Raw genomic sequence first — 22,533 nt, forward strand, 5'->3', positions numbered from 1 at the left:
TTCGTCAGCCATACGTGCGCGTCCCCGTTTGCTTTCCTCGCGGAGCAGCCTGTCAGTTAATTTACCGGATATTTTTTTTAAAAATAGCAGTGGAGCGACGGAGTACACGCCTTGAACTCTATAAAACTGAAGTTATCCTGGCTGGATTCCGTATATATAACTTCACTGATATTTGTACGTGGAAGGGATTGGGTGATATAATATTTTATTTGTTCTTGTTATTTTCAGTGAAAACTCTTTTACAGTAAAGTAAGCTTAGCTAGCAAACGTTAGAGGTAGCTAGCTTGCACATCGTATGTTTCGCGGCAGCGAAGTAGCCAATCTGAGAACCCTTGCTTGTTAGCTAAGTTAGCTCAACTTGTGTTGGGTGAGGCACTGCGATCGTGTTTTATTACTTTAACATGGGTCTAATAGATATGGCAAGTAATGCGAAAACAAGATTTACGCAACTTTGCAAAAATCTGGAAGATCCACATCACGTAGCAAGGTTTCAGAAGATTTGTGGTGTGATTGGGACCTTTTCTGGGATTTCAACAGAAAAAACGCATGAACAGGAGCAACTTTACAACGGAACCTGTATTAAGCACTGCGAGGGTGAAAGTGACAATTATGACATTTACGCAGGTAGCGAGAAAGTTACCGACGGTCATCGACAGAGGAAAAACACCGCGACTGGCACTCGTACGGAGCAGGATGGCTGTAAAAACGGCCTTTTGAACGGGACAGGTCTGAATGTCGGAGCTGGAGAGACTGGGGGATACACTTTTTGCTCTGGTGTCACCAGTGCATCGGCGTCGGAAAACCCAACTAACGATTGCGGGGTGGACCGCATTTCAACAAAGGATGCTGATAGTCAGAACGAGAGTTCCAAAAACAGGAGCGCAGTAAAACCCATGCGCAAGAACTCACTGACTGGTGATACTGGGCAGGAATTCTTAATCGAGAATAAGTTTTTATACTACCTGTTCACTGTCGGAACTGAACTGGGGAATGAACTCTTCTACATCACATTTTTCCCTTTCTTCGCTTGGAACGTTGACGCCTATGTGTGTCGGAGGCTGATGATAGTCTGGGTGTGGGTCATGTACCTGGGTCAGTGCACCAAAGACATCATCCGGTGGTCTCGTCCGGCCTCGCCGCCCGTGGTCAAAGTGGAGGTGTTCTACAACTCGGAGTATAGCATGCCCTCAACGCACGCCATGGCTGGAACTGCTATACCCTTTGAGCTATTCCTACTTACTTACAGTCGATGGGAGGTAAAGCTATGCCATTTTTTAAAAACTAAACAAAAGCCACTGTCCTGCTGGCAAAACGTTTGATTCTTTATATTAGATGTTAGTTTAAACTTGTGAATCTGATTCATTTCAGGTTTAGTTGTTATAAGATACTGTTAATCTTATTGATTTTTTTTTTCACTCTGAAGTTTTAATGTCCATGAGTCATTCCGTACACATTCAGTTTTCAGAGCTGTATCCTTTTATTTGCTTGTGTTCTGACATTGAATAGGGCACTGAACTGGAACACAAAGCAGGCAAAACAAATGTTTAGCTGAATGAAAAACTTGCTCTCACCTGCTTATCTGTGGCCAATAAGCGATGATGGTTGGCCTGTGGTGAGTGGTGCAGCCCGCCCACCTGTGGCTTGATGCATTTTAATTCTGTATGGCAGTGGGATATACAATGATTAGGACACTCCAGTGCTCCATTTCTTTCCAGCCAGTTGCAGACTTTTTTCTAGTACGTTCCTGGAACAGACACACACACACACACACTACTGACCCATGGCACAGAAAGCACCTGAGGGCTTAGTATGTAACCATCGCACAGTGTGCCTTATCTGGATATCCAAAAGAGAGGGCAATCACTGCACTGCCCACCAGAGTCCAAGTGATATGGGAACCTCTCCCAGTAGGTTAGGCTGTGAGAGCTGCGTAGGGAACACAACAGCCTGATGCACAATTCTCTTTGACTTTCAATCACTTCAATCTAATTTCATCACAACTTTCATTATTGATATTGCCAATAATTCCTTATTTTAACAGCCATTATGGACGCATACGAGACAAGCGAATCTCAACCTCTTGCTATTAAACCCTTTATTCAAACACCTCATTAACCTTTCAGGATAGGTTGGGGTGGGTTTTCTGGTGGTCGTTTGGGTAATTATTCTTTCAGCCTGAACTGGGTACTGATATAGCATAAATGCTTCTCTGTGCCGACACCCTCCGATTGGGACTGAGGAAGCAGCGAGAAGAGCAGAAACCACTTTCACAGAAAGTTCCCTTTTTCCCTCTGAGCTGTCCTGGGGCACGGGCTGGCAGAAAACACTCTCCAGAAGTCATCTCCAGACCACAGTCGCAATCTTGTCATGAAGGGGAAAGGGGGGAGGGGATTTTGCAGAGTCTACTCTGTGTGCCAGCAGAGGTAATAAAGGGGAACCAAAGAACACACAGGACCCCAATTATCTGTGCTGCTGTAAAGTTGGAGGTCATCCAATCTCCTAATGTCAACTGTGACTGCTTATGTCATGTTGTTGAGCGGTTTTCTTTTTTTTGGCCGGATAACCGGATAATTACTTTTGAAAGATCAGCTCCGTAGTTAAAATGCATCTAAGCTGTGCTGCGTGGTTACCAGGAGTACCTGCGTGCGCACAACCTCAGCACGTCCGATCGTATCTCGGGTGCTTTAGATTGCGCAGTGGAGTGTGGAGTCGGGGGAAGTGATTAGGCTAATTAGCCTGTGTGCCCTGATAAACTCCCTTTCACTTCTTGCACGCGGTTTCTGTATGACAGAAGCCCTCTTTAATGCTTTGGCGCTTAAGACACACTAAGGTGACCTGAAAGGCGGCTGTGATGTGCATTCAGGTAGATCAAAAGCCCCCTATGCCCGTGATTACTGGGGTGAAATGTAGGCAGACTAAAAGGAAACACTTCACCCCACTTTTTACTTGTTCAGCTTTCATTGCCTTGCCCTTCTGTAGTCCCCCTCCTCTTGTTTAGTTTGTTGTCCTTTGGTTCCTGTACTGCGCCTCACAGGGATATGGAATTCCACAGCAATGACAGGCCTCTGCAGGAATTTGGGATGCATGGCAGACTGAGAACCCCCCCTCCCTTGTACAGTAACAGAACACAGATGTTTATCCATCTGAGGGAATTGAGAGAGGCAGGTCATGTTTCAAACAGTTTGAACACATATCATGGGAGGGCTGTTGGAACCACAGCTATTACAACTGGACCATAATTCAGCCTTTAATGTGTTGCAGTTATGTTTTGTTATCAGCACGTTTGCTTTCCCCCAGTGTTTTTGCACAGCTGCAATAGAAAAGCGTGTAGCTCGGGGACCCTTGCGTTCCGCCTGATTGGTTGAAGGGTTGAGGGGATTTCTAATCTCAGTGGCTGGCAGTGGAAAGCACCTCCCCTTTCCCCCCCACAGCTCTCCGGCTGCGTCGGCCCCTTGAGACGGCACTCACAGGTCTGTGATGAAAACAGGTCCTCGGCTTTGATGTCTCGATCACGGCGAGGTGACCGAAAGGTGCCGGCCGTCGCTGTTCGCTTCTGGCACAGCCGCTGATATTATGGGCTCTGTACACTGTCAAGAACTGGGGATTTCCAAGATTTCCACAGCTTCCTAACTCTAATGCACTAAACGTGTATATTGCTGTTTATTAGGACAGTGTATGGACTGCTTATACTGGTCCTGTGCAAATTGGACATGAAGAAATAGCTGCTCTAGGGTGGCTTTCTTTTATCTCTTGAATAGTTTAATCACGCATTTTGGTTCAGTGGATTCAGCGTGTTTTTATTTTATTGCATCATCAACCTAAAAATTGATAAGGACACACAGCTATGCTGACAACAGCTGTTTTTCTTTGTATTGTTGACTAGTAATATCCTGAAGATGTTCTGCAGCATTTTCTCATCAATGAATTCTCCTTTCTGGAATCTGTTCAAAAGCACAGTGGCAGCAAACTTCTGTAGGTTTTATGAAACAATATGTCCCACTATTCTTGGTCCTGAACTTCCATGTTTTTGGCTTGATCCCTTTCCGTCAGCTCACGCTCAAAGGAAAAGCCTATTCTCAGTGGGTCGTCACTTCCGGAAACCTTAGAAAGATTTGACAATTACTGTGTTGCCAGTAAAAGAAATGTGTGAACAGTGGTGTCCACTTATTAAATAAATAATTATTCTCACATTGCATTGTTCTCACCCACGAATGAGAGAATGCTTTGCTGCCTGTTCGTTTGAAACAAACAGTCTCCCTTTCTTCGAGTCTCCCTTTCACAAAAGTCGTCTTCCTGTTTTTGATGCATTCATGTTTCATTTTCAACTTGATTGTTGAATTTTTATTACTCTCCCGCTCCACTTACGTTTCTATTTTGTGCTGTCTGGGTCGATTTGCTAAGGGTGCCATATCAGTTCAGGTAAGGTTGACTGATTTATTACTGCTCAGCACCCCTCGTCTCTAGTCCGGAGTGTACCGGTCTCTCAGGCCTGCTGTAGCCCCAGGAGGCTTGGTGAGAGAGCCAGAGCCGGCCTGTGTGTGGGTGGTCATTAGCCAAGCTCACAGTCTCGTCAGGAAGCGCAAGCTGCCCCTGGCCCACGTGACTATCCCTTTTGGACTTTGTGCGTTTTTACCGCAGCTTCATAAAGCCGGTCCTAATCCTGCTCTGTAAGAAGCTGAAAGCAACCCACAGCCTCATAACAGGCCGCTGGAGGTTGCCGTGTAGCGACCGCGGTGCAGCTCTTTGGCGCGGGAAGCCTGCCAAATTAGCCCACGGCCCTCGGTGAGGGTCCTCACGGATAGCTAATGGATTTCCGTAGATGAGCTCTCTGCCTCGGTTAGAAGAAGGTTATGGCACACGTGTGATACGGAATAGCCATTTCCCACCCACCCCTGTTCCCCACTGACAATGAGCAGAGTTTAGCGCAGCTGGCTGTAGGCTAACGGGCTGCCGTGCTTTTGCCTGTGAGCCGGCTGCGCTCTAATCCGTGAGCACAATGCAGCCTCCCCCGCGTGTTTTCCCCAGCCTCTCGAATGTGAACCTTTGACCCCGCCGGCCCGCATAGATTGAGGCCACCGTGTCTGGGACTGGCGCGGGCTGTGGAAACAAGCTCCGCGCTCGAAGGGAGCGCTCGTCCGTGAAATTGTTTTAGGACAGGAACACGAACAACGCTCTTTGGGTGTCCGCCAAAAGCAACATCCAGCGGTAGATGAATCTAGGGTGTATTCCTCTCGGTCTGTCTCAGCCGTAGGTGCACAAGGGAGACAGGGTTCATGCTGCTGTTGGAAATATATCGTGCAGAATGTTTGGTAGAATGACGTCTCTGGGATTTGGGCTGTCTCAGTGAAGGGGTGAAGGGGTGGAGGGAGTGCTGAGTGCTCCCTGGGAGATGGAGGGTCAAAGGGACTGCTGAAAAGAAATTAGAGCTAAACCCCAAACACTGAAACCATAGTGAAGAGAGGAGCACAAAAGGCTTTCAGACAGCTTGCAAACATCAGCAGTCCCGGTGCTCTGCATCCCACTCACCCACTCACTGCGCTGGGCCAAGCTGGCCTCCGTCTGATTGAGAAGGTGAAAGGGGCCAGGTTGAGTAGGAGTCTGAATTTGTGTGTCTGTCTGTAGTCAGAATGTACTTTGGCCCAACTGACCTCGTTAAAAGGTTTTCCACAGAGTACCAGAAAACAGTATAACCTCTTCTTTTGCTCCGTGTGCCCACATGGTGCCTGTGAGATCTGAGCGACGAGAGTGTCCTTATGTCCTGAGCCACAGTGTTTTGTGGCTGTTCTACCCCTCTGTATATAGAAGGCATGATGGGCAAAGACTTTGGTTTGTAAGAGTCTCTGTATGTCGTTCTGTGTGTGTCCCAGCGAGGATGTTCCAGAATCTGTCCTCATTAAACAGTGTGATCGCTCACCCTGGGTTGACTGGATCTGACCTAAATGATCAGTGTGTGTGAGTGGGGAGCAGCAGGTTCCCAGGAGGCCCCCCTCTCCCCCACACAGCCCCCATACGCTGAGGCCCGTGCTCAGGGAGAGGTTCCCAGCCCTGGCTGTGATTGGAGGATGGGACGGATGGCGGGGTCACAGGGTCAGTGCGGATGGCTGTGGTTGGAAGCCGGTGAAGATGTCTGAGTTAAAAGGTCAATGCGGATGGTTGACCGAGCACGTTAACGCTAGTGTTGGCTATTGACTCCAGGGCGGATGGCTGGGTGAAGAGGAAATGTGGATGACTGGCCGAGGTCAGTGTGGATGACAGCGTGAGCTGGTCAGTGCAGATGGCTGGGTGAGGAGGGCCTTCCTTTGATGTGGTTATCCATTTTTGTTCTTTTCCCACTAGCACATTTCCATCTGTCCCTGCAGCTCCATATGGAACCCACACCAGGGAGCATGCCCAGTTCAGCTTTAGAGGAGTTCAGAGGAGCCAGAAGGGTTTTTAAAATCTGGGAATTAGGATTAACTCGGGTCTCCAGGGTGCAGGGAGCAGAAGCTCCAGCCATGAGGCATTATCACTACATTGTAGCGATGACATTTTTTTTTGGGTGGGTGCTAATGGCAGACAACCCTGGGTTTGTTTATTGACTACTGACCCACAGTTAGCATTTAGCTGCTTATAGCTAACAAAGCAATGTGTATCATGGAATTCTGTAGAGCAAACAATGATTGCAGCATTTAACATAGTTACTTCTTTTATTTAGGTAGCAGTTAGGGTTACTCTAGATCACCACATCAATGTTTTCAGAAATTGAAGTGCTGAGTCAGTTTCTAGCAAGCATTTAGCCACACATTTGAAAGGGTAAAGTTTCAAACCGTACTTGTGTAGCATTGTTATGTAGGCTAGTAATGTAGGCTAAAGGTGTATTTCTTATGTCATACAGACGATAAAATTTTCTAGATGACACATTTCCTGTTCCTGGAGTGTTTCCTTTTTTTATTAGCAGTCTTGCTATGTAGTTTGCGCATCGAGAGAACTGAATGGTTTCCAATTTTCGAGCTTAGTTATATACAGCAGGCTGCCTTCCAGTGCTGACAGTGTAGATACTGTCATTGGCTGTGATAGCCTTTACAGTGTAGCTGGTGCCGGTTCTGATATTATTACATTCACTCATTTGTTTAACAAACGGGCAGGAACAAATACCCATGGTCAGAATTCCAGACTAAGATTGAGTGTGCTAGGTAGAACTTTTTGGACTACTTCTGGTCTTTCGTAAAGGCTAACAGATCTGAATTGTCAATGAAGACAACTGTGCTACTGTTTTTTACTATTTGAGTTCAGAAAATGCTCTACAAAATCAGATTTACTGTATGTGAGTCATTCAAGCGAGCAGCTGCATTCCACTTTGAGACTGAGGCCTGCATTGGGAAAGCAATCTTTCCTGGTTATATCATCATAGGGTACAATTCATCTGGACTGCTAGCAGCACAGAACATTAGCCTATATTATACAGCGGGTGTACATTCTGTTCCAAAACACAGTGGCTGTATTTACTGCACTGTTACAGGGTAATACAGTCGCTAATTACCAACGTCTGGAGAAGATGGTGGTTCTCAGGCCCAGAAGTGCTGCCAGAGCTGTGATGTCTCTGGAGAAACACTGCTTCATCCTACCCAGCACAAACTCTCTCCTTTCACTTAATAAGCTTCACTCCTTTCATACTGTGTGTGTGTGTGTGTGTGAGAGAGAGAGAGAGTGTGTGAGAGAAACAGACAGCTAGACTGTGAATAACTTGATACAGATTATGTTAAATGAAATCATATGTTCGAACATCTGTTTGCACCTGTCCTGAAAAGGTTCATCCTCAGCATTTAATTACAGAAGAATACAAAAATACATGAGGCTGAAACTTGGCTATTTAGAACCATCTAGCCTTGCCATTTATCTACAAGCTAGAGAATATCCAGCATTTATAGGAGCATACAGAAATCCTTGAAATTAATGATCCTTCGTGGTAATGCAGAATTCCCTGACTAGAATATGAATGCAGTCGTGCAGTGCATTGGTTACTGGCAGAAGATGAATGATCAAGCCTGCAGCTGTGTTGGATGCACATGAGGGTAGCAAAAGACATTAGTTCTGGCCTGCGGTCCACGTCATTTGCCAGCTGCAGGACTGTAACCGAGTGACCACATTTCCCTCTCTCCCTCTGTTCTCTCCGCCCTTTCCCTCCATCTTTCTTCTCTCTCCCGCAGTACCCCTTCACGCTGGGCCTGGTGCTGTCCTTCAGCTGGTGCATCCTCGTCTGCTTGAGCCGAATCTACATGGGCATGCACTCCATCCTGGTGAGTCGGCGTCTCCTTCAGCATCATTAACCCACCGCCCCGAGGCAGGGTGCCCAGAATCACCCTGGAGACCGAGGGGAGCAGAGAGCACTCATACCCCCCCCCCCCCCCCCGCCCCCCACTTTTAAATGTGCCTCCTTCTCAAGATGGGGCGGGGAGGGGGTGGGGGGTCACATTGTCCATCGCTGGTTCAAATTACAGGGCTTAATTGAGGAAAATATGTGATCTCTTCAGTCCCCATTGGCTTCTTCTAAAAGGCGGATTGGCCTGTAGCCAGTGAGCCTGAAGCCATGGGGTCTGGTAGGAGTAATGGCTTCTTCATTCTCCACCTGACCAGAGGATCGCGGGCAATTAGGACAGTGGCCAATCAGACGGAGCCAGGGCCGGCCAGCGCGGGCAGCCTGGGGGGGCTGGAATGGAGCTCTGTGCTGGTGGTCTGGTGATGACATGCTTTTCATCGCTAAGAGCTGGCTGGAGCCACTCAGTGTTTTAGTCTGAACTACCCAGCAGACCCTGTCTCTCAGAGCTCAGGGTAAAGCACACCAGAGAATTACAATCGCCCTGTCTGAAAATGGAGCGATGAGATAACCCTAAGAGTCATCATTTCACTACATACTTTTTGAACGTGTGAATGAATGCATGGCTTGTGTTCCGTGGAGATGTGCTTTTGGCTTTTGGCCAGCCACTGTTGCGGTCGCTCTCACCTCTGGAACTGTTGCAGCATGTTTCCTGGTACGAGCACTGCACTGACGCGCCCCCACGCTGCCCCCCCCGCTGCCCTCCGTGTGTGTGTTAGCGGGACAAGTAAACGCGACCTGATTGTCCCGCACAGGCTGTGTGGGCCCCCCTGAGCATGTACACAGAGCGGCAGGTTGCCTTAGCTGGGTCTCTGTTCGGCTGGTGAGGGCAGCAGGACTAAGGGGACCAGGCTGAGACCCTCTCAGGCTGAGTCTGTAGAATTACGGAGGTACAGCTTCTGCTGTCGACCTCTGCGTGTCTGGCCCTACCTGCAGTGAATTATAGGATATTTGCTTTAAACTCACGTTATACCAGCCATGACTTGCCCCTTTTTATGTAAATGTCTGAACTGGCTGGAAAACCTGGTAAACTACTGCCTTTTGCTCTATGTTGTAACTGCACTTAACTGTGTTGAAAGCAGCTCTCGGTAGGATTGGTACTCTTGTTTTGTTAAGGTAAGCGTTTTTTAAAATCATGCCACTCTTGAAATGAGCATTTAGGAGCGGATTACCCAGCAGCCTTTAGAGTCGCAGTGCAGACAGTTTCACATGTGAAACGGAAAGAACCCAAGCCCCCTACAGAGCAGAAGGTCAGAGAAGCATTTGCGTTTGTAACAGTAAATGGCTGTCTCAGTACGCTTATTCCTTAAAAGGAAGCACAGCAGAGAGAAGAATTCCAGTTAAATTTTTGGTGGGATTATAACAGCGATGCTGCTGGGGGGGAGGGAGCTGAGGGGGATCGATGGAGGGCTGGGGTGGGGTGGGGGTGGGGGGGTCTATGGCTCTCACTCGCTGCGGAGTGCCGACACTCTTGAAAGTGCTTCTTTGTGTAATGAAGTTCAGTCTTGCACCCTTTCTGTTCTGATGAATACCTGCACTTCCACAGAAGTTCTCTGAATTCTCACTAATTCTAGAGAATTGAGCGTGCTGCGGCTGAACCCACATTTACAGAACCGGGGGAGTCTGGGCTGGCAGGCTCCACAAGTATTCGGGTAATTATACCCTACCACCGCTGGAATGTATAAACCTGTTACTGAGGGGCGAGAACTTCTGGTTTTCCACCCTCCCTTTACCTGGGAGTCAGGTGTGAAGACAGTCTGGCCAGTCAGTAGCACTAAATGTTCAGTTAATTACTTGGGAGAAAAGAAAACCAGGGCTGGATGTGGATTGGGGGGGGGGGGCAGATTTGAGTGTGGGTGATCTGAACCGTATAATGCCACCAATTTACCACTAATGCTGTAATGTTATAAAGCACTTCCAATAACTCCAGGAGCATAAAGTCATTCAGTTTTCCCGTAAACTGGTCTTGTTATTGCTGGTGTTGATCGCAGTGATAGCTGCTTGCAGGTGGATTACATTCCCATAAACTTCGCAGAGCGGAGTAATTTCAGCATCGTTGCTCCTGTCCAGCATGGATGCTAAAATCACGGGACTTTACTTGTGAAACACTGGCGCAGTGAGCAGTATGAGCACTACCCTGCCCTGTTGCTGAGAAAGCGGTTCTGCGTAAAGCTTGCGCAAGAACTAGCCTGCAGCCTGCAATGAAACATCATGAAGTCATACCCACATTTCAGACAAACCGCCTTAGCCTCTAAACATTTAGGAAACTCTGGAGACATTGACCTAATTCCGATTGTTTAGTCTAACTGTTTACATGGAAAACGATCAGCGTTTGTCCAGTGCATATTTTGGGCTTGGTGCTCAGATATCTAGAATGTTATCTTATTTCCCAGCTCTCATTCTTTTCTCTTTGGTTGTACAGGACCAACTAACAGATTATGTAATTGAATGGCTATTTTTCATTGGTTGTTCACAGTGTCTCACTCATGTGACTGGTGAACATTGATCAGGAATCAGATAATTTGTTTTGATATGCCTTTGCATCTTTGAAGGAGACCTGAGGCGAAGATAAATTATCCTCACTTGCAGAACCTGACACGCTACATGACAAGCCAAAGTTAAGCCAAATTTTAGGGTGCACTGCACACACAATTTCACCAAGAATCATTGCAAACTTGTAGTAGACAAAAAAGGACAGTTAAAATGGGTATAAACTGGTAGTCTGTATTTTAGGCACACTTGTCAGCTCATCTCTCACCATATTTCAGCTTCATTGCTGAGATATGGGGGCAGCTTCAATGTGGACCCTGTTGTTATTTTCCCATCTGTGCACAGTCGCTTAATTCTGTGTGCTGAAACTTGTACTTCCCAAACTGCCAGAGTGGAGCTCTTTTTCCCCTTGAACGTCGTCTGGCTGATGACATAATTCTGGGTGAGCTCATTTGTCTGGTGTCTGAATACAGATGAGTGGCGGGTGTGTGTGGCTGAGGCCTGCATCATAAGACACATTGATTAGGACACTCAGCGTGGTGTGCTAAGCAGTGACTTGGTTACGCTGAACCCCAGACGGTGTTGAGTCAGCACTGCCTGTGGTCCCGCTGACCCGGTCTGCTCAGGGCCGAGCTGATGGCGCCGGGCATCCTCCGCGGCCGTTCGCTGGGCGCGCTTCACGCTCGCTCCGCTCCCGCTATCGACGTTTCCGAGCCCCCTGTCTGCTCCAGTCTGCATTCGTTTGCTCTGCGCCGCTCAAACTGCTGAGTCTCTGTGCTCCTCCTCCAACTGTGAGGGTCGCTGCTGCGATGGCCGCTCGTCACCTGAGGAGATCACAGCTGCTGGCTGCATCACCCTGGCTGCTGTTGCAGAGGAACCTGAACTGAACCCCTTCCCTACTCCCCCACTCTCCACTCCCCTTTCCTCACTCCTCCCTCCCCACCTCTCCACTTCACGCCCGCCCTCTCCCCTCCCCCTCCCCACTCACAGCTCCGCAGGAGGGCACGGGCTAGAGCGTGCCGTCGCGTTGGAGAGGGTTGCCAGGGTGAGCAGTCTGGTGGGGAAATGAGCTGCACTGTCACGCCTGTGTGGAACCGTGACTGCAGAGAGTCCAGTTCCACAGAGAGCGACTTCACTGGCTGAGAAGAGCGCGCTTCCTTTTACCCTCCAAGTCATTTCAGTTTTATTTAATCCATATGCAACATCACAGTTCGAGCACTGCCACTGTGAGGTCACAGGCACAACATGTGACTAACGTGGGATTTGACTAAATCAGAAATAGTTTCTTGTGTAATGGTGATTATACAATGCTTTTTTTCTTCCAGTTTTAATATGTAGTCATGTAGCTCTGTGGGTCAGTATCTAACGGAATCATAGATTAGCAGATCTGTTTACTTTGGGCTTCTGGGCTAACAGCCTTTCACGGCACATGCACTGGCAGCTTTCCTTTTGAATTTACTGTCTGTCAAATCCCCTGTATAGTGCCCAGTGCCCCTTAAATACCCCTCACAACACCTCCTGTATTCCTGTGCTTTACTCTAATGCCTGGCTCCAGACTGACCTCCCCTGACCCACCCTCGTGATAGAGGAAGTGGAGCCTTGCATTTCCAGCTAATAAGCCCTTAATGACATGCCCTAATGGCACTTAATGGTGTTTGTGTTTGAGATTGGCCTCTCTGCCCTCCACACCTCCCTTTCCCACAATGCAGCTCTGTGCTGCTCGCTGGCCTGGAACTGTGGTTGCTCCTTCGCTGTTTGCTTTGGATGGTTATGAAAGTTAATTGCTGTTTGTCGCTAAGGCGCCTGCGCGTACTCTTCCTCAGAATTTGCTGGTGCTGTGTTACAGCGAACTTTTAATCCGTGCAAAGAAAACAGCCCTCTTCTGTGGCAGGACGTGCCCCACCCTTTGTTAACCCTTTTATCCGGTAGATTCGTTTGGTCTCTCTCTCATCGGGAAGCAGGAACTCATTGACATTGCAGCCAATAAAGGCCGATAATCGATCTGGTTAGGTAATTAAGGGCTCCAACTCCTGCTCCTCGGGATGAGGAAGAGACTGTGCCGAGGGACGTGTTTATGCCTCTTAATGACCACGTGCCCAGAACCATGACACTGATTAACAAAGAAACAGGGCACAATATGGCAGCAGCAATAAAAGCATAACGTTTGTTTATCATTTACACCATAAAGCCTCTAACTGTAGTGATAACAGGCAGTTTGTGCAGTCTTTAAACCAGTGTAAACTGATGGCTCCAGCTTCTTTGTTTGGACCCTGACACTGCAGGGATCCCCTCTGTCAGCGTAATGTAAAATGGCTCCTGCTGTAGGGGACAGAGGGTCAAGGGTGCTGGAGAACAGAACGAAGATGAGAGGAGGAGAGGAAGGGGGAGGGGACGTCCTGTTTGCCTAAACCTGTACCAGCTGAAAGCAGAAACTAAACTACAGGACTGCAATGGAGGATATGAGCCTATAATTGGAACTGTGTTTCTATAACATAAAAGGCTGATTTCATTGATTTGAACCTTCTTTTAGTGCAAGGAGTGTTCTCTGTAATAATAGTTGAGTACTGTCAAAAGTGTGCATTTGTTTTTCTGTTTGTTTTTTTTTTAATGACAGGATGTGCTTAAGGAAATGTGACTTATTTAAACATGAAATTAAAATGGAAGTAAACATAACATTTGAGGGCTATCTCAGAGTCTGTGCTTCCAAGGGCCATTGTGAAGGCCTTGCGCTTAACGTGTGCTTTGAAGCAAGGCATTATCACAGGGCTCCAGAGTTGCTGTGCGGTGCACATCACACTTGGTCCTGCTGGTTAATAAATAAAAGCTCAGGGTGTGATCTGATCTGATAGGGACTGATCTGAGTGGTGTGTCAGCATGGCCAAATGGATCTGTAGGTCAGCGACCTGCAGGAGTATGTTACCACATACACACACACACACACACACGCACTCTCACACACACACACACACACACACGCATGCGCACACACATACACGCAGGCACCTGGACTCTACCCTAACCCAGCTGTGGTGCTTGGAAGTGAGGTGTGTGTCCAAAGTCTTCCTGCACAGGGCATGTGGACGCTGGTGAGCTCTGGGGTCAGAGAGCAGTGACTGAGGGGAATGGGATGTAATACCGGAGAGCAATAGGCAGGCAGAGGCAGTGGTCTGTATGCGGTGGATTCATGTCCTGGGCCATCTGTGGAATCTCTCGCCTAACAGTGAAGCACTCCGAGGTTCACACACCACTGCAAAGACAAACGTACAGCCCCGGGCTTGGAGAACCCGTTTTTTTTTTTTTTTTGCATGGCTGGGATGCACAGCAGCAATGCACATGCAGGTCCATGCACAAATGCATGCAAAGTAAGCACATAGACAGGCACATGCAAGCACTCACACACGTGCATATGGTTTGCACACAGGGCTGCTTTAAGTAGCTGGGGCAGTGCAGACTCGCAGTTGTGCACAGCCCGTTTGCTGAGTACGAGGGTATAAATGTTTATGCCCGTGTGTGTGTCTTCATTCCCCCACCGATTTTATCTGCCTTGATTTGCCTAAACTGCTTTGAAATAAAAATAAATTTTTTTTTTGGTAATTTCATCAGTTATGATTTTTTAAACAATGTAAGTTGTAGAAATACGCCTACCATTGCAGTATATAACGACAATGTACTATAATGGTTAGGACCTCGGCTTGTAAGTCAAAGGTTGTTCGATTCCTAACTGGTGCTTAATCTGAATTGCTTCAGCAAAATGGATTGTGCGTAAAAATGCAATCCGTATGAGTAGCTCTGCATAAAAGCGTCTCGTAAATGCCGGAATGTGATTATAACGTAATGTTGAGCTTGAAACGGGCCCAAAAATGTCAGCCCGACCCAAACAGAGCTCGCATCTTTTTAGCCCGAGCCCGCGTGTTGCAGCATTTTGAAGAACGCCCGAGACGATCTGAACCCGACTTGCAGCGTCAGTAGATGTACCTTGGTTTGAGGTATCATCGATATTCTGTTTGGAGAAATGGAACTGACGTGTGAGTCGGATCAGTGGATGGTGCACGGCAGTAGGCTTGTGCAGTATACCGTCATAATGTTGATGTCCTTGTTTTACGGTTACCGTAGCGTACTTAGGCAGGGTATATATAGCCTAATTATAATTACATACGCAACTTAGGGTATCGCGGTATTTGCATTTTAAGAGCCCATGTAAAAGTTTGTCCAGACCTCGAATTTGAATTTCAGTGGCTGCTGCCTCACTTCGTGCCCCTCTGACTATACATTTTGCCCCGAGGCACGCATTCTGTCGCGCGCATGGCTTAGCTTTTTGCTATAACTGCGATCCAGCTCGCGCCGTGTTTTGCGCTGAAAATTTAAAGGGCCAGAAGAGCCCGACAGAATTAGGATCTCTAACGCAATGCATTGATCTTAATTAGGAATTGCACTTGCATGGCTGGACAGCACCCTAATACCACACACTCAGCCTGGGGATGAAAAGTAACATGGTGCCAGACAGTGCCTTTTTCAGTCTGAACGGCCTATTTATTAACAGAATTGCTTTGAATATTCAACATTCTAACTGTAGGAACACTACGACATTATCCACTGGAATGTATCACTTGTTATGGTTATCTGTATCTAGGTGTATCCAGGATCTTGGGAGAGAAATGTAGGAAAATTCTCTCAGTCACACATTAAGCAAGGTTAAATTTGGAGTCATAACATTGCCTCTGAATTATCACAAACTCCATTACTGTTGGGTCTGGTCTTGACAGTGCATGGCCTGTATACAGTTAATGCATTTCTGGTGAATTTCCTTCTACGGTAAACATAGTGCTACAGTGTAAATGGTTTACAAACACACTGTTTGTGGGGCTGAAGACCTGCCAGCTGGAAACTTTTTTCCTATTGCATCAGGTTAGAAATTGTGATGATGCTCTTGCTGAATATTTTCTCATGTGTATTAAGGAGCCCTTCTGTGGTGTACTAGGGAAATTGCCTTTTTTTTGCAAATGAATGACAGTATTTGAAAGAAGTGTGCAATCTCCGCTCCTTTTCCACAGACAATATTAAAGCAATTGGTCATGAAGCAGCGGTTTTGATAGGATATTGCTCTCCGCAGTGCTGCACTGTCAGTTCCCCAGTGGATGTAAAATATAGGATATGCATCGCCATTCTTCAGGATCACACTGGTGCTGTGCTGAGTGCAGTTTAACCCTTTGAAGTGTAGGTTCTTGGGAATATTTTTTCAAAATTCAAAAGTCAGTGCTCTAGAACTCCATTGATTACAGTTACCAGTATTTATTGTTACATCAGCCTTAGAATGTTGAGTTAAGAACATTCAATTCACACATTTGTGATCTGACACCTTAAAGGGTTAATGGCAAGCATGCCTCTATTGCAGGCCTCAATTCGGGGGAAGTCGGCTGAGCCATTTGTCACAAGCTGATTGAATCCAGTTGGTAGAGGGGTGGAGAGAGCTGATAGTTGTAGCCGTTATGAAGTCTGTGGCAGTGTACCTTGCCTGTGCAAAACAAACTTTTGACAGAATCCTCGGTTGGGTGGGGGTGGGTTGGTGATTTGTGGATCCCTGGCCTGGCCTCGGTCCTGTGTGGTGGGGAGCAGTGAGGGGAAGATGCCCTTGAGAGTGTGGAGGAGAGCAAAGCCGGATAAGGTAGGGCACTCTGAGAGAAACTACAAAACAATGCTCGTCTCGCGGAAATCCCTCCCCTCTCCTCCCACGCCCCCCCCTTCCCCGGAGAGTGGGCGGAAAGAAGCATGCGGGCCCATCGCCTTGGTTTCGACGTCGAATCCTGTTTCTCGCTTCCCCTTTCTCCTCGGTTTCCCCGCAGTTTGCCACTTCGTTGCCGTCTGCGCGTTGACATAAAGCGAGAGCAGTGCCTCCTTTAGGCTCCGCCCCTCAGGACGGGCCCCTCCCCCTGCCCCGCGAGGTCACACTATCTCCACCGCGGTCAGGCTGACATTCTGCAGACGCAGCGCTGCGCTCTCTCAAACCAGTGCGCACAGAGACGTGTTCAAACAAGAACCCGTCCCGCACAAACACCGCCGCGCCTCCCGTCCAGACAATAGCGGGAGACGCCGTGTTACTGAGTCTTAGAAGGTGGAGGCAGATGGGGAAAGCGCTTCATCCCCGGCCTGGCGGGCAGCGGGGGTTTGGCGGGAGAGCGCCCCGCCCAGGCACGCGGCCGCGGCGGCGGTCAGGAGTCGCGTGGCGGCGGGCTGTGGGCTCGTTCCGCTTGGGTTGGCTGCGTACGAAGCTGAGCGGAGTCGCTGGCAGGGGCAGCTCCTGAGGTCTGGTCCCTTCACAAGCCTGCATGATTATCCCTCACCAACCTGCTCTCTGCATTCATTCTGACCCAGAAGCACTCATTTCACATTACCACTAAACTGGTTTTTGTGTTTTGAAGCGGTTGGCCGCAGTTTTGACAGGTCTTCGTCAAGCAGTGTCTTGCGACTCGACAGTGAAACGGAATAAAGGAAGGTTGCGCTAGATAATGAGCTGATTTCCTTTACTTCAGTTTGATTGGAGACTTGTTCTGTTCCCGGCCATAAATCTCAGTCAGAGACAGTGTTTAATCTTCCACTCAGCAGTTGGGCTGCTGCTGCTTTTCATGTACATCTGGACAAACTATCAGCATGTGTGGCGCGGGCTTTTGGCAGCCTTTGAAGTGGAGCAGCCGTGAAGCTCGGAGACTAGTGCTGCTATTTGCGTTTCTGTGTATATACGGCTAGTGAAAAAAATGTAAATCAGCACAAGTAAATGAAGGAGCGCACAGGCTACCAGATAGGTGTGGCCCATCCATTATTTAAGAAAATGACATCCCAGCATGCACCAGGTTGTGTATTAAATGCTGAGTAATGCTGGCTGCCTGTAGCTGTAAGAGGAGACCTTAGTGGCACTGAAAAGTGGATGATTGCTGGGTAGCGTCTGGCAGGAGCTGCAGGGACTGAGACGGCTCAGCTTGCTGATGTGTCACGAGCCACGGTGTTCAAGGTGATGTCAGCCCAGCCCTCCGGAGAAGTGACATCATCAGCGGAGGGCAGGTGCGGGCAGAAGTGCATGCTCCTGGCTGGCGATGCCCAGGCAAATGTCCAAGGCAAAACAGGCGAGCAACGGCAGATAGTTTTACTGCAAACTTCAGCCTGGGGTGAGAGCAGCCAGTGTCATAAAAACTTCAGTGGCTATTATGTGACTTTATTTTGATATTTCCATGTTTTTTCATTACCTGTCCCTTTCCCAAAGACTAATATATGTGCCTTTAAGCACATTCAAAATTGTTATCTCAACTGGTATGAGAAGAATATTAATTCAGCTTGAGCCTGGGAAATCCAGTGTAAATACAACTCCCTTTCTGTCACGTTTTCAGGCATATTCACTGGTCTTAGCCCCAGTTCACAGTAATGCAGACCTGCAGGAATATCCTGTTGTGCATACACGAATAGCTTCGTAATGGTGGAGTGTTTGTTGTTCGTTTCACTGACACTTACTGAGAGTCAATGCAGTACTATACTGTATGTGTGGGAGGGAATCCTACAGAATGTTCTTCAGATCTTACTGCAGTTTTTGTTGTTGCTGCAAGATAAATTATTCACTTTTTCTGTAAATAGTGTACATGTGTGCATCTTTTTGTGTGATAAGGCAAATATTCAGAGAGGAATCTGGGTTTCCTTGATCGTTGTGGAGATTTGTCATGTGACGGGGGAGATGGTGAAGATGTTTTTTTTTTGTTGCCGTTGGGCAGGACGTCATCGCCGGCTTCCTGTACAGCATGCTGATCCTGGTGGTGTTCCAGCCGGCGCTGGACGTGATCGACAACTTCAACCTGACGTGCCAGTACGCGCCGCTCATCATCGTCTCCCTGCACCTGGGCATGGGCTTCTTCTCCTTCACGCTGGACACGTGGAGCACGTCGCGCGGAGACACGGCGCAGATCCTGGGCTCGGGGGCCGGCTTCGCCCTGGCCTCGCACCTCAACCGCCGGCTGGGCGTGATGCTCGACCCGCCGCCGTCCCAGCTGCCCCTGACGCCGCCGCCGCTGGGCCCGGGCCTGGTTGGGCTCTGCCTGCTGCGCCTCGTCCTGGGCATGGCCCTCCTGCTGCTCATACGCGCCGTCATGAAGGCCCTGACCATCCCGCTGGTGTGCCGCCTGGCCGGCGTCCCCGGCGACGACGTGCGCAAGGCCCGCCGCCACATGGAGGTGGAGCTGCCGTACCGGTACATCGTCTACGGCACCGTGGGCTTCAGCGTCCTCTACCTGGTGCCCGAAGCCTTCCGCTGGATCGGCCTGCTCTGATGCCTGCCTGTCACGCCTCCGCCCCCCCCCCTTCAGACCCAGCCTATTGCTTCCTCACAGAGAACACACGACCCCCCTGGGGGTGATTTCCACCCCGAACTGTGTGCTTTAATCATTACTGCTTTATTGCTTCGATGACTCGGCCTTAAAAACTGTTTCCTTTTTTTTCTTGTTGATTTCTGCTTTGCGCTGTCCTTAGGGTCTGGCTGTTAGACGTCCGCGCGCGTGATCAGAGTCACAAGAGGACTGTGGTTGCGTGGGCTGCTGGTACAGGGGCTGGGATAGCAGGGTTCTGTGCACCACTTCCCAATACTGCTTTCTGTTATCTGCTCTGACTTTTTTTGCGGTGAGACTGCTTGGTCCAGCAATCATCTCACATGCAAACACACAACACACACACACACACACCACGCACGACACACAAACACACAAACACACACACACACACACACTAACACACACACACACACACTAACACACACACCTTGCAAAAGCCAGTGAACACAGAACTGTTTTTTTTTTGGTTTGCTTAGAGAACTGTTCAGCACAGCTCAAACCCTTAAAGAATAAATATTCTGTTTTTGTATTCCCATTTAAATTGATTAGATTTTTGTACTTGAAAATCTAGCCAGGAATGACACATTTTGTTTTTGTTTGTTTTTTTTACATAAGATCCGAGTCTTGTTTTTCATATTTTTCTCCCCTAAGGGCTCTTTGTGTGTTTCTGTATTTGTTTTGTTGATGGAGAGATTTAAGTGTGGGGAACTGGGAGGAAAGAAGCCATTAACAGGCACATGTACTTCTTAGATTTCCCTGATAGCTGTGGACTGGGTGTGGAGGGATGTTTTCTGGTCATCAGAGGGAGGGGGGGTGGTTACATGCCCTACGTATTCTAGTCCTCTTGACCCCTCCCCCTTTCCCTAACACTAACACTGATCTGAGCTTGCTGCCCAGGGACTTCCTGTTTTAGCTGAGAGTCGCACGCATCGGCTTCCTGTGGTTCAAGTGTCCCGTGCCTTGGGACCGTGAAAGATGAGGATGAGGCGGGGGCCGCTGACAGGGGCCAAGGGTAGGACAGAAAGAGAGGGGGAGACCGAGGCGACGGGACGCAGAGGTGCGTCAGCGGGAGCAGGCCGTTCTCCTCTGACGCACGGTCGAATTACCCGTGTCGTTTTGGAGGAACTGAAAAGTCGTTCCCCACACCCGCCTGCAGGGGGCTGCAGCGTGCCCATCGGACGAGGCGCAAAAGGGAAGTTTAAAGCAGAAGTGAGATTTTGCGGCCTGGTGCTGAGAATCGCAGTCTTGTACTGCCTGAAGCTGCACTTTTTAATGCAACTGTTGCAGTTTTGTCTCTTTTTATTCTTATGCATCTGTTCCGCCAGTGCTTCTCCACCCACACCCACCCAAATGAGAGTAGCCTGTCACATCCCTCAGTGCACCATCCTTCACTCCCTTCAGCTTCCTTACCTGCTGCCTCACCTGCCACGACTGCATCGTGGGGGTCTGCTCACAACACAGTTAAATATAGCAGAAAATGATCTAGTCTTACTACAGTGTTGCTGTAGTACTCTCCCTAGCTGACCAAGGTAATTGCTGCTTTAGTACGGTACATAAATTATACATAAATGTTATTATTTTTATTTTGTCAAATGTCCTTGTGCTTGTGAAAGTGGAGCGTGGTTAAATGAGAGCGGGAAGGCACTTCGCCGCCGTGGAAACGGTCGGCTGAGACTTCCCCTCGGGTCACTTATTTTGCCGCTCCCAGAATGCACTGCTCCCTTTGCTGTTGCCTCCTCTCTGCAACCCCTCAGAGCTGGGGAAGGAGCCTGGAGACAGGCTAGCTGTCAGCAACGTCTGTGTTGGTGTGTGTGTGTGTGTGTGTGTGTGTGTATGCGTGCATGTGTGCGTGTGCGTGCACATGGGTGTATGTGTGTGCATGTGCCTGCTTGTGCGTGTACGCGTGCCCGTGCGTATGTGTTTCTGTGCGTGTGTGTCTGTATATGTGTGTGTGTGTGTGTGCGCGTGCGTACGCATTTGAGTGTGTCATGGTTGCCTGTGTTTTACTTATGTGGTGTTTTGTTGTTGTTTTTCTTTTTAAATCCCGTGTCCTTGTCCTGATAGTTTGGATGTGTTCCAGTCAGCTGTACTTGAGGTCACGGATGTGATCTATTTTAACAGGACAATGTAGGGCTCGGGTTCCAAAAAAAGCAAACAAAAGAAAGCGGTGGTCTTGATTGGCTCTTATGTAAATAAACCCAGGGAAGGGCAGTAGAGCTTGCTATCTCTGGCTGCTCTGTATCTGGGACTGGGGTGAACAGGGTTAATGACACTGCAGTGTTGGTGTTACTGGTGCTGTCACGCCTCAACACCAGACTCTACTGAGGGCCTACTGTGTGTGCACTGTGAACACTGTGAGTCTTTACTGAGCATTGCTCCCCACGGGCTAGAAGTTAATATAATTTTGCTTTGATCCAAACTGGTTCCACTTACCTCATTTTTCACTTTAGTCATTTCACCTCTTGCTTTTGTATGTTCTCCCATGTCAGTATTCTTAAAACATGGTTCAGATTTCAGTATATAAACCCTTGAGGAATATGTAGAAGTTTGTATGTAAAATGAATTGACCATCTTGGATAAGGTGATGTAAAGAAATGACATTCGTTTTTCCCATTTTATTGTAACCTGCAGCTAATTTGCCGGAGTGGAGGAAAAATGAATTTATTTTTAATTCCCTGAAATACTAAACTTGAGCTTTAGTGGAGCCTGGACAGGCGTAAAGTTTTGAAATCCAGCCCCTACAAATTTCCAATACTACACAATGGAATGGAAGTAAGCTATTGGGCATCACCATGTGTCTGTATGTATGTCTGTAGGTTTGTGTACTTTATTATTTTAAAGCTAAAGCTTTTATCTGTGCTTGTATGTACAGCATTAGGGTTTTTGTACCTTTAGTAAAGAATACTTTAGGTCAGAAACATACAAAAGACCAAAAAAAGAGACTTAAATCCTGTAGTTTTTTTATTTTTTAAGCTTGACCTAAGTTCCATTGTTCTATATACCCCAGTGCCTTTACTGTAACTGTTCTAAAGTACTGAGTGACTCCTCTGCTTTGGAGTAGCAAGGGTGTGGACGTGTTCTATGATGACTGTTGAGGAATGTTCTGGATAAGTTTATCAGCATGTTTGGGTTTGTGTATTTATGTACTTTATGTATTTCATCTCTATCTTTAATTTCAGTCTGTAAAAAGTTGTCTGGTTTGTTCTCTAGCTCTGAAACTTGTAATTGCAGAGTTTAGGTTTAAAAACTCATTATTGCTTTACTTAAGCAGCACAATTAAAATATCCTGCATCTATTTTGATTTTTCTTGTAAAATTTTGCCTTCGTATT

The 22,533-nt window shown here is 47.9% G+C and overlaps 1 protein-coding gene across 1 annotated transcript; it reads left to right on the top strand.

The window, feature by feature from the left end:
* Positions 1 to 22,518, top strand: sgpp1b (sphingosine-1-phosphate phosphatase 1b). Its single transcript, XM_064323981.1, has 3 exons — positions 1 to 1,256; positions 8,187 to 8,276; positions 18,595 to 22,518. Exons 1-3 carry the CDS (start codon positions 402 to 404, stop codon positions 19,144 to 19,146), a joined length of 1,497 nt encoding a protein of 498 aa, XP_064180051.1. The 5' UTR covers positions 1 to 401; the 3' UTR covers positions 19,147 to 22,518.
* Positions 22,519 to 22,533: the final 15 nt, after the last annotated feature.

The sequence above is a fragment of the Anguilla rostrata genome, chromosome 1 (genome assembly GCF_018555375.3).
Source record: "Anguilla rostrata isolate EN2019 chromosome 1, ASM1855537v3, whole genome shotgun sequence".
In the NCBI taxonomy this organism is placed as follows: Eukaryota; Metazoa; Chordata; class Actinopteri; order Anguilliformes; family Anguillidae; genus Anguilla; species Anguilla rostrata.

Excerpts from the sequence above, each read along its gene's own strand:
- sgpp1b (XM_064323981.1), top strand. The coding sequence starts at position 402 with ATGGGTCTAATAGATATGGCAAGTAATGCGAAAACAAGATTTACGCAA. Across the intron at positions 1,257-8,186 it reads TTACTTACAGTCGATGGGAG|TACCCCTTCACGCTGGGCCT; the intron begins GTAAAGCTATGC and ends TCTCTCCCGCAG. Across the intron at positions 8,277-18,594 it reads TGGGCATGCACTCCATCCTG|GACGTCATCGCCGGCTTCCT; the intron begins GTGAGTCGGCGT and ends GCCGTTGGGCAG.